Genomic DNA, 12,759 nt, shown 5'->3' on the forward strand with positions numbered 1-12,759 from the left:
GTGAAATATTAATAACTGACCATTCGTCACTCAATATTTGTGACATATTGAGTTGATGATTTACGTAAGTTACGTAAGTTATGTAAGTTGCAAGTTACAACTTGTAAGTTACAAGTTCTTATTTGTGTTACTTGTGGAGACTTATGCTGTTTCACCACGAGTCCATGGGTTGAATTTGTTATTACTCAGTGTGCTTTGTGGAATGGTCTCAATGTTTTATTGTTTTATTTCATGTGAATAGCCTAGGCCTAGTTTACTAGTAGGCCTACTAGTTTACTAGTAGGCCTTTTTTTCAGAAAGCAGATGTTCGTCACACAATGTCATTGATGTGAAATATTAATGGAGGCTATCGGGTGACAGCGGCAGAGGGCTAACCTGCTGTGGGACTCCCAGCATCCTGCTCTTAAAGGTGACATATTATACCACCAGGTGGGAGTGGGATTAGCCCTTACAAGCTGTTTTTTAAAAATCACCCTCTTCGGACGTCACAAGTGGGCGTGTGCACCTAGATGTACGATGGATAGATGAGCAACGTTCGCTACAGTCCACTGGCTGGTAGACTGATCTATCCAGCGCACATCTAGGTGGACATGCCCACTTGTTCAAACGGTTTGCAACGGCTAATCGCACTCACACCTGGTGGTATAACATAACTCTCCCCTGCTCTCTGTCTCTCTCCCCTGCTCACTACGGACAAGGAAAGGTCCTCCGCAGTACTGAGGAAGAGGACCAGGGCAGGACGCCCGCCTACTGCTACAACTGCTCCAGAAAGGGGCATTTTGGCCACGTGAGTCGCCGCTTCAGTCCGCACCGCAGCATCCCCTCCTCTCGCCCCTCCCTCTATCTCTTTACCCTGCTCTCCCTTTCTTCATTTTCTCCAAAGCAAATAATGAATCAAATTTATAATCTAAAGATGAATATTATCAAAAAATATAGCGAGCGTGTGCCCTTTTTGCAAGATCAGTAATAGGTGTGTGTGTGTTGTGTGTGTCTCAGGCATGTACACAGCGTCGAATGTATAATGGGACCTACCCCAGCATGCCCTTCATCAACCACTACGACACTCCTGTCGACTTCAACCAGAGGGAGCACAGGGTGAAGTGGAAGGTCAAAGGTAAGCTCTGTCTCTCTCTTCTCCGCTGACACACAGCACCCTGACCCCACTAGTTTTAGAATGCCACTGAATAACGTTGTGATTTTATTTACTTTTCCCCCCCGTCCAGAACTTGAGGAAGCCGGTCTGGTCGGCACCACACCCAAACCCCCCCGCCGTCCCGGGACCACCGAAGAAGAGGCAGAGGACCAGCCACTACAAGAAGAACCACCACCGGCATCAGGAGAACGCCAACACCCGCCTCTCCTCTGCCAGGGTCCCCACGCCCGGCTCCAGCTCCACCCCCACCCGCTTCGGCGAGGCCGGCCCGGACCAGACCACGCCCTGCCGGCCGGCCGTCGTCTTCAAGACTTTGGGCTGTGTTCCGATATCACATACTATCCGCACTCACTATGCTTAGTTTGAGTAGGTAGGGCGTTCCAATTCAGATTGGGCAAAAAGAAGTGTACCTAAAGGACCCGGATGGTGTACTCAAAACGGTCAAACCGCGAAGTGTGGATCGATGCACACTTTTTGTACTCAACCCATCTTAGCTACGTAGCGGAAAAGGCGGCGCCGGGCTGAGACAACATCTGCACATTTTCCACATAGCCGGAGTTATTTTGTAGCTTTTATAGCTTTTATAGCTACTATGCGTAAAGAGTTCACTGTTCAAAGCGGGATGTTTATTGCGGGGTAGGAGCCACGGCGGCAGTCGCGATCGTAAATTCCGGGTAGTGCACCATGGAGTATTCGATTTGGAACGACACTGACATCTGAAAATCAGCGCACTTAGTCAGTGCGGATAGTGTACTACATACAAGCAGGGCTCTCAAGTTTTGAACTGAGTTCAGAGTGAGATTTTGCCGGCTGGTTACCCTACGTACGGGAAACCCATTTGATTCCTACCTGTTCCACTGTTAAATAGTGACGCAAATTGGTGGGCGCTATCCTGGTAATTTCTAAGGCGGCGGCGCAGACATGTACCCCGCCGACGAGAACCTCTTCACCATCAAACAGAGGAAAGGGAAACGCAAGCAGTAGAGCGACAAGGTTACCGCTACCAGCTGTTGGTTGGTGTTGGTTGCTTAAAGGCTGTTATAAAACGGGTGGCTTAAATCAAGCAATCTGATTGGTTCCCAACTGTTGTATATTGAGCGTATACACACAGCTATGACACCCGTTCAGTTTACAGAGTCCAGTATCACTCCGCGCCTAACTTGAACTGTTGTTTATTTATATATAAAAGCAATAGCATAGTTCACTGAAGCCTAAAAACATGTTGATTGCTGGAGAGGGTGGAAATGTTGTACAGCAATAGGCACACGGTGAGTGAACTGCTCGATAGTAGGCTAAATTGCCGGCGAACCAAGCTACCATCTCTAGCCTGCTCTCTGAAAGACGCTACAGTGTGTTGCATAGCAACCGCCGTACACTTGCAGGCAGTCAGGAGGGACTATTTTTTTGTATTCGTAAAAAAAAAAATGCTTTTCCGACTTTCTCACTTTTTCAAAATTGAGGGTGTCTATGACTTTCATTTCGCCATACTTACGTAACTGTTTTATAAAAGCAATAGATCACTTCAGTCAGTGGTATACGGTCATTATACCACAGTTAAGGGGAGTTGTCCATCCCGACGCGCAGCAGAGGACCGTATACCACTGCCTGTCGTGATCTATTGCTTAATCATAATGTTGGCCATAACTGTAAATGCACACCAGTCAACCACCAGCAAGTCCCAGAGACAGTCTCTTACCATTAAAGACGTTTAAAGTCAAATATAGGCTAGCCTCATCTGATGAAATGAGTGAAATGAGTGAAATGAGTCATCCGACTCATTTCACGGATTCTGTGAGACCAGGTTGCCTTAATTACATCGGTCGCATTTGTGAAAACTAAATGTCAAGGGAAAGAGGCGGTGGTTGATTGGCGGTCATTGCGTGTAATGGTTTATTTGTTTCCCTGTATAATTTCCTTAATTTAGAAGACAGTTTTAAAAAAATAATAATAATAAAAAAAATAATATAAAAAAATATATATATATATATTTAAAAAATTATAATTTTTTAAAGCTTGAGCTGCTGCCCCCGCGACCCGACCCCGGATAAGCGGACGACGATGAGGATGAGGATAATTTTTTTATAAAAAAAAATATTATTAAAAAAAATTAGAAATTAAAAAAAGAATAATAAATAAATAAATTTTGGACATGCTCGCAGGTTTTTTTTAAAACCTGCACGCGCAGGGTTTTTTTTGACAAAAAAATAATTTGAAAAACCTGCGTGCGCAGGTTTTTTTTGGACAAAAAAATAAATAAAAAACCTGCGCGCAGGTCCAAAAAAAAACCTGCGCGTGCAGGTTAATACTCCTTTTAAATTCATATTTTCCTCTTTATTGCAATAAAAAAATTTGTGTCCTTGAGCAGCAGCAGTTCCACCGCACCAGTTTGACCAGTCAGTCACGTGACGACCTGACGGAGCAGCCCAGAATGCGTCCACATCAGGCCTCCTCTGATTGGTCGTCCACCTGCCCATCATCCCAGAGACCGGGGGCTCTGCGAGCCAGGGGGCCCGAAGGCGTCCCTCAGCAGCTGGTCCAGGTTGTGTGTGCACTGGTCCCGGCTGGGGCCCGCCCGCCCGGTGGGAGGGGCTGGAGGTGGGGATGGGGCGGGGCGTAGGGAAGGGGAGTGTGCAGCTGGCTCAGCGTCAGCCAGAAGGCGGCCGGGTCCACCTGGATCAGGTGACGGAACACGCTGGAGGAGGAAGGGGAGGAGTCAGCAGCACGCCGAGACACCTTTTACCTTTGAGTCGGGGTCTCAGTAGGATTTCATGGATCCATGTTTCATCCATCAAGCTCATTTAGCTTGAATCCAACATTTATTGACCCTCACCCTGTGTGTGTGTGTGTGTGTGTGTGTGTGTGTGTGTGTGTGTGTGTGGACTGTAGCGCCGCTTCTACCTTAGACACGCCTCCTGAAGGCTGATTGGTTGTCGACAGCTCAGGTAGGGAAGGCAGGCATCACAGACAGCATCCAGGTCAGCCTCACCTGAACCACAGAGGAATGAAGACACGTGTATTAATACATATGTGTATGGGGGCGGGGCTAGTCTAGTGGGTAGGGCGTCCAAAGGGTCCAGGTTCGATCCCAGGATGATGGCCGCTAAATGTAGGAGGAGGACCCAGAGAGGGAAATGACTAAGAATTAATAATTACATTTAAGAATCTCGTCTGTGAAAGAACACAAAACTCAGCTTGCAGAGTTTCTTTAGAAATGACAAAGTCTTGTTTGACCACTTGGGGGCAGACTTGTACAGCTTGTAAAGTCAGGCTGTTGGAGCAGAACCACAAGCCTAATAGCAGAAAACAAGTCTGCTGTTCTGTTATCTGCTCACCAGATGCCAGAACAGCTTTGAACAGACTCCAATGGACCAAGTTGAGAAATATGAAGTAGTTGAAGCGCCAGATATTAAACCCTACTTTGAAATCATCTTACATTTTATATTAACTTCAAACATTTATTTTAGCATTGGCCTATGACAAGGATATATATTTCAACCATGTATTTGTGTACATTTGGATCGCTTTGAAGTAAGTAGAATAATCTGAACATTGAGGATATGATGCAGCAGACGTACCACTGAAACCCAGTCTCTATAAGCACACGTAGAACCTAATGTGGTTAAAATACCTGTTGTTAATCAAAGTTGCTCTTAAGATTTTGGCATGCTGGCAAACAGAACGCACAGAAAGACCAACAACTCGTAGGGGACGGATAAGATAAACTCTCTGAAAACACTTAAGACCAGAACATGGCTGAGGTGATTTACACAACGCCCAACATGATGACCAAGGTCAGGTATACACAAGGAGAGAGAGAGGGGAGAGGATAGGGGACATTTACGATAGTCTGGAGAGCCTCAGAGATCAACAGCAGGACTCTGTGGGGACAGAGGAGTCCTCCAAGTCTCTGGGAACAGGAAAAAGTCAGCGGCCAGACGCTATGAGTCCTCCTAGGTGTCCGATCAGGACTGTGGTGGTGCTTCTGGCCCTGCAGTCTGTGGTCCTGCTGGCTGGACTGCTTGGGTTGGCAGTGAAATACAAGACCGTCATGGAGAGCGGCAACTCTCTCCAAAGGCTGAAGAATTTAACAGAACAGAGAGACGCACTGCTTTGTACACAGTGCTGTCCAAATGGTTGGGATAAGTTTGGTTGTAAATGTTACTTGTTTTCCAAGGTGTATCTATCCTGGAATAAGAGCAGGGAGTTTTGTGTTTCCCACGGAGCAGATCTGGTGGTGGTGGACAGTAAAGAGGAGATGGACTTCATTAACAGGTACAGCGAGTACATCTGGCTCGGAGCGACAGATGAGGCCGGTGAAGGGATGTGGAGATGGGTTGATGGGATCGTCCTGTCACTGGATAAACCCTCCTGGAGCAGAGGAGGACCTGATGGTGGTGAGGACAGGAACTTTAGTGAGGGTCCGGGAGCAGAACCAATTTAAATGGAGCTGTGAAGCCACAAGCAGGGGTCTTTGTGAACATAATTTAATGAAATGATTGATGAAAACATTTCTTTGTGACTATTTTTTTACATCTTAGGCTCTAAACGAGCCTATCTCTGGGCCCCCTTCAATCTCCCGATTGAAGGGGGGCCCAGAGCCTAGCTCACAGGCCAGTAATGAGATCCTCAGACCACCAAACTTCAACCCCTCCCCACCACGACTTCGCCTCGATATCCTGGCCAGGAGGCGGAGGCCAACACCCACCGGGAACGAAACAGACCTGCAGCCGAGAACGCAGACACAGCTCTCGCTTTGGGAGTACAGAGATTGGATGGCCCTGAGGAGTGACCCCCTCACCCCATATTCCTGCAGCACCTCCCACAGATTCTCCCAGGAGACCCGGTCATATGCCTTCTCCAGATCCACAAAACACATGTAGACTGGATGGGCATACTCCCAGGCTCCCTCCAGGATCCTTGCAAGATTGAAAAGCTGGTCCGTAGTTCCACGTCCGGGGCGGAAACCGCATTGTTCCTCTTCAATCTGAGGTTCGGACTACCTCCTCAGTTGAGGTCAACAGAGTCCCATCCTTACTGTACACAGCTTGGATGGTTCCCCGTTTCCCCCTCCTGAGGTGCCGAATGGTCTTCCAGAAACATTTGGGTGCTGACCGAAAATGCTTCTCTATGGCCTCTCCGAATTTCTCCCACACCCGCTGCTTAGCACCTGACACGGCAGTGGCTGCAGCCCTTTGAGCCTGTCAGTACCCTGCAACTGCCTCAGGAGTCCTCCAGGATAACATATTAGGGTTACTTGCCTTTGAGGAACCTAAGACCTTGAGGCCCATTCCCTGATCCAACTCACCACCAGATGGTGGTCGGTTGACAGCTCTGCCCCTCTCTTCACCCAAGTGTCCAAAACATGTGGCCTCAGATCGGATGACACAATCACGAAATTGATCATTGATCTTCGGCCTAGGGTACTCTGATACCAGGTACACTTATGAGCACCCTTATGTTCAAACATGGTGTTCGTTATGGACAATCCATGACTAGCATAGAATTCCAATAACAAACAACCGTTCGGGTTTAGATCAGGGAGGCTGTTCCTCCCCACCACGCCTCTCCAGGTGTCTCCATCGTTGCCCACGTCCCCTACTGAAGCCCCATATGTAAACGCAACGCATTAGTGGTGGGGTCAACGCATTAGTGGTGGTAGAGAAACCACGCACTGGAAAGCTAAGGGTTTGCCTCGACCCTAGAGACTTAAACAAAGCCATTAAAAGGCCACACTATCCGCTACCAACACTGGAGGATATCACACATAAGCTGTCAGGCGCTAAGTACTTCAGTGTCTTGGATGCGCGTCCAGGGTACTGGGCAATCAAGCTCACCACAGAATCGTCCAAGCTTACTACTTTTAACACGCAAGGAAATCACTTGCCTCTACTGACAACAGCCTGAGTGAAGGAATGGACGTACAGGTACACACCGTGTTCAGCAGCATGCCAGTGAGTGATGATCGATTGTCTGAGATCCGAAAAGAAACAGAAAAGGATGAACAACTCACAGTGCTAAAGAAAATTATTCAAGACGGGTGGCCTGGTGACCGAAAGAACTGCCCTCTCAGCGTGAGAGAGTTTTGGAATCATCATGACAAGCTGTCCGAAATGAATGGAATCTTCTTCAAGGGGGAGAAGATCATCATTCCTACTAAGCTGCGAGGCAGGATGCTAGAGAAAATCCATGCAGGTCACATGGGCATAGAAAAATGCAAACAAAGAGCCTGTGACATCATTTTTTGGCCTGGAATGTCCAACAGCATAGAGACAATGGTGACAAATTGCAGCACATGCCAAGAACACCAACCAGCAAACTCGAGAGAGCCCATGATTCCTCATCGCATCCCTAACAAACCATGGCAGGTTGTGGCAACAGACATCTTGTCACGACTCAAAACGGGAATCAATTGCAGAAAGGATTTATTCACAAACAGTCCAGCGGGCAAGTCAGATCCAGGTACAAGCAGAGTTCATCAACGGGCAGGCAGGCAGACGGAAGCAGACGTACAGGTACAGGCCAGAAATCCAAAACCAATGGGCAGAAGACTTAGTCCAAAACAATATATAATAGTAAACGGTAGATCTCTTTTAAAGAGTTTACGTGGCAGTCAGGAACACACAGGACATAACGTGACGATCTGACAAACTGAACAGAAAGGGCAGTGCTTAAATACTCTCCCAATCAAAACCAAAATGAGAAACAGGTGAACAGAAAATGGAGGGAAACCAACAAAGGCAGGAAGTTGCCCAAATAAGGACATGGGTGTTCAGTCCAGCAGGTAGGGGGAGACAAAAACAAGAGTCCACACGAGAATCCTGACAGTACCCCCTCCTCTACCAACGCCTCCTGGCGTTGACCGTGGAAGGAGCAGGGTGCTGACGGTGAAAGTCTTTGATGAGCGAGGGGTCAACAATGTTCCGGGCAGGGACCCAGCTCCTCTCCTCGGGGCCGTAGCCCTCCCAGTCCACCAGATACTGGTGGCCCCGCCCCCGACGGCGGACGTCGAGCAGGCGGCGAACTGTGTAAACCTCAGACCCATCAACGAGTCTGGGGGGTGGTGGGGGTTTGGGGTCGGGGTTGGGACCCAGACGCCTACACCGGAAGGGCTTGACACGGGACACATGGAAGGTGGGGTGGATGCGGCGGAGGGCAGGAGGGAGATTCAGGCGAATCGCAGAGGGATTGACCACCTTGGAGATGGTGTAGGGGCCGATGAAGCGTGGGTTCAATTTTGGGGAAGTCACCTTCAGAGGAAGGTCACGCGTGGAAAGCCACACCTGCTGCCCCTGGGTGTAGTGGGGAGCCCTGATGCGGCGACGGTCTGCCTGACTCTTCGTTCTGGTCTGTGAGCGAAGAATGGCGGCCCGGGTCCGCCTCCACGTTCTGCGACAGCGTCGGATGAATGTCTGTGCTGAGGGAACCCCCACCTCCTCCTCCTGGGCCGGGAACAATGGAGGCTGGTAGCCGAGGCAGCACTGGAACGGTGACAGACCAGTTGAAGCAGATGGCAAGGAGTTCATGGAGTACTCCACCCATGGCAGCTGAAGGCTCCAGGCTGTAGGGTCCTGTGATGTCAGGCACCGCAACGCTGTCTCCATCTGCTGGTTGGCTCGCTCCGACTGGCCATTTGACTGGGGATGAAAACCTGAGGACAGACTGACCTTGGCACCGAGGAGGTTGCAAAAAGCACGCCAAAAATTAGAGGTGAACTGGGGACCTCTGTCAGAGACCACATCCACTGGGAGCCCGTGTAGCCTGAAGACATGCTGCACGAGTAAGTCCGCTGTCTCTTTGGCAGAGGGTAACTTGGGTAAGGGGACCAAGTGCACGGATTTGGAAAAGCGGTCAACAATAGTGAGGATTGTTGTGTTACCGTGAGAAGGTGGCAACCCAGTGACAAAGTCCAGGGCAATGTGGGACCAGGGTCTCCTGGGTACTGGTAGGGGTTGCAGTAAGCCGGCAGGTGGTTGGTTTGATGGTTTATTCTGGGCACATACAGAACAGGCCTCCACAAACTCACGCACACTCCCCTCCATAGCAGGCCACCAGAAGCGTTGCTTGACTAACGCCGCGGTACGTCTGACACCCGGGTGACAGGCCAGCTTGGATGAGTGACCCCATTGCAGGACCTGGGGACGGACGGATTGTGGTACAAAAAGACGGTTAGGAGGGCAAGCACTGGGGCCGGGCTCACCAGACAGGGCTGTGCGGACCATGGACTCAATATCCCATCTAGCAGCTCCTATGAGGCACTGTGGAGACAGGACGGTGCTAGGCGCAGGAGCAGGATCCGAATCTGGGAACTGACGAGACAGGGCATCCGGTTTACCATTCTTGGACCCTGGTCGGTAGGACAGACAAAAGTTAAAACGGGAGAAAAACAGAGACCAACGAGATTGCCTGGGATTTAAGCGTTTAGCTGAACGGAGATACTCCAGATTCTTATGATCTGTCCAAACTACAAATGGCTCCTTAGCTCCCTCCAGCCAATGACGCCACTCCTCTAGGGCCAACTTTACTGCCAGTAGCTCTCTGTCCCCAATGTCATAATTGCGCTCAGTGGGAGTGAGTTTGTGGGAGTAGAAGGCACAGGGGTGGACCTTCTGATCTGCCCCAGACTTCTGAGACAGAATAGCACCCACCCCGACATCTGAGGCATCCACCTCAACAATAAACTGATGGTCAGGGTCGGGTTGGCTCAAGATCGGAGCCGATGTGAAACGACTCTTCAGGTTGCTGAACGCTGCTTCGGCAGCTGGTGTCCAAGAGAATTTCATCCTGGAGGAGGTTAGAGCGGTTAGGGGAGCAGCCACTGAACCGTAGTTGCGGATGAACCGCCGGTAGAAGTTGGCAAACCCCAGGAATCTTTGTAGCTCCCGCCTAGACGTTGGACGCTCCCAGTCGGTGACTGCTTTCACTTTCGGACCATCCATCTGGATCCCTCCTGCTGTGATGACATACCCCAGGAAGGAAACAGTCTCTTTGTGAAATTCGCATTTCTCCGCTTTAACGAACAGTTGGTTCTCCAAAAGGCGCTGCAGGACACTACGGACATGCTGGGAGTGCTGGGAAACCGACGGAGAAAAAATTAAAATGTCATCTAGGTAAACAAAAACAAACTTGTTAAGCATATCCCTCAGGACATCATTAATCAGACCCTGGAACACAGCTGGGCAGTTGGTGAGACCAAAAGGCATTACTAAATACTCATAGTGACCTGAAGGAGTATTAAATGCAGTCTTCCATTCATCCCCCTCCCTTACTCTGACCAGATGGTAAGCACTGCGGAGATCCAACTTGCTGAAAATCTTGGCCCCCTGCAACAGCTCAAAAGCTGAGGACATCAAAGGCAGAGGGTAGCGGTTCTTCACTGTGATGTTGTTTAGGCCCCTATAGTCTATACAAGGACGCAGAGCGCCGTCCTTCTTCCCTACGAAGAAAAACCCGGCACCAGCAGGCGAGGAAGAGGGGCGGATGATCCCGGCAGCAAGTGATTCACCAATGTATTTGTTCATAGCTACAGTTTCGGGAGGAGACAAGGAATAGAGACGACCCCTAGGAGGTGACGTACTAGGTAGAAGATCGATGGCCAGGTCATAGGGTCGGTGTGGTGGCAGGGAGGTTGCACGGGCTTTACTGAACACGGCCTTGAGATCCAGGTAGTCAGGTGGTACCTCAGACAGATCCATGGAATCATCTGTGGCTGGTGAAACTGCAGACAGGGGGGTATGAGCATTCTTAAGACAGTTATTCAGGCAAAACGGGCTCCAGCCTAGGATGGTGTTATTAGCCCAATCAATATGTGGATTGTGCTTTACCAGCCAGGGCCGGCCGAGGACGATGGGAGCAGTCGGTGAGTCTAACATATGGAACACTAGGTTCTCCTGATGATTGCCAGAAATGAGTAGACTCACCGGGGGCGTGACATGGGTTATCTGGGAGAACCTTACTCCGGTTAGCGCTCTTGCCTCCAGGGATGTCTGCAGCTTGGCTGGGGCGAGGTGTAGCTCAGAAGCCAGAGAGGTGTCCATGAAATTGCCATCAGCTCCCGAGTCAATAAGTGCAGACACGAGGTGGGAATGGGCTCCTGTAATGAGCGTGGCAGGGACAAGGGTACGGACGGTAGAAGAGGGATGAAGAGGAGTGACGCTCACCTGTAATCCCCCCTCTACGGGTGAGCGTTGTCTTTTGCTGGACATTGGGCGGAGTAGTGACCAGGTTTGCCACAATACATGCAAGAATTCTTCTCTGTCTCTCAGTTGGGGACAGATGGGTACGGTCCACTTGCATGGGCTCCGGAACACTGGGGTCAGCTGGCATTGGCAGGGACGGAAGAGGAACCTCCGAGGAGGGTGACCTCCGAGGAGGGCGGAACTCCTGCTCCCTGGCGCGCTGCTTCAGGCGTCTGTCCACTCGGATGGCAAGCTCCACAAGGTCATCGAAGGTGGAAGGTAGTTCACAGGTGGCGATCTCATCCTTGATGGCCTCAGAGAGTCCATTGAGGAAGGCATCATACTGGGCATCTGGATTCCAGCCACTGGTGGTGGCGAGGGTACGGAAGTCTATAGCATAGTCTGAAGCAGTCCTCTTGCCTTGACGGATCTGCAACATCACTCTGGCGGCCTCTCTCCCATGCACCGAGCGATCGAAAACCTTCTTCATCTCTCCTATGAATGCCTGATAGCTGAGACAGACTGGGGAGTTGGAGTCCCAAACCGCAGTTCCCCACTCTCTTGCACGGCCCGTCAAGAGGGTTATGACATATGCAACCCGGGACTGGTCCGATGGAAAGGTGGCGGGCTGCAGCTGGAACACCAGCGAACATTGTGAAAGGAAAGATCTGCAGGTTCCTGGTTCCCCGGCATAAAGTGCAGGAGCTGGTAGTCGGGGCTCTCGGACCGGGTTACCAGATGAGCCGGGTGGGTCGGGCGGTGTTGGCAGTTGAGGCTGGGGTGGTGGCACCAGGGCCAGTTGGACCTGCTGCAGCTGGGTAGCCAAGGCTGTGATGTTGGTTGCAATGGTGTCCAGAGACCTTTCAACTGTCTCAAACTGGACTTGATGTCGACCGAGAAGCTCTCCTTGCCTCTCCAGCACAGCCTTCAACTGATTCAGATCTGCTGATTCCATCTTGGTCAGATCATACTGTCACGACTCAAAACGGGAATCAATTGCAGAAAGGATTTATTCACAAACAGTCCAGCGGGCAAGTCAGATCCAGGTACAAGCAGAGTTCATCAACGGGCAGGCAGGCAGACGGAAGCAGACGTACAGGTACAGGCCAGAAATCCAAAACCAATGGGCAGAAGACTTAGTCCAAAACAATATATAATAGTAAACGGTAGATCTCTTTTAAAGAGTTTACGTGGCAGTCAGGAACACACAGGACATAACGTGACGATCTGACGAACTGAACAGAAAGGGCAGTGCTTAAATACTCTCCCAATCAAAACCAAAATGAGAAACAGGTGAACAGAAAATGGAGGGAAACCAACAAAGGCAGGAAGTTGCCCAAATAAGGACATGGGTGTTCAGTCCAGCAGGTAGGGGGAGACAAAAACAAGAGTCCACACGAGAATCCTGACACATCTTCTCATGGCAAGGTG

At 50.1% G+C, this 12,759-nt stretch overlaps 1 protein-coding gene across 1 annotated transcript; it reads left to right on the forward strand.

Moving 5' to 3' along the window:
• Positions 1-4,902: 4,902 nt before the first annotated feature.
• On the forward strand, positions 4,903-5,649 carry LOC311339448 (natural killer cells antigen CD94-like; the record flags this gene model as incomplete). Its single annotated transcript, XM_084464843.1, is given in 3 exon segments — positions 4,903-4,971; positions 4,974-5,560; positions 5,562-5,649. Coding segments are annotated over 3 exon segments (744 nt in total).
• Positions 5,650-12,759: the final 7,110 nt, after the last annotated feature.

This window comes from Micromesistius poutassou (genome assembly GCF_964030765.1).
Source record: "Micromesistius poutassou genome assembly, chromosome: 2".
In the NCBI taxonomy this organism is placed as follows: Eukaryota; Metazoa; Chordata; class Actinopteri; order Gadiformes; family Gadidae; genus Micromesistius; species Micromesistius poutassou.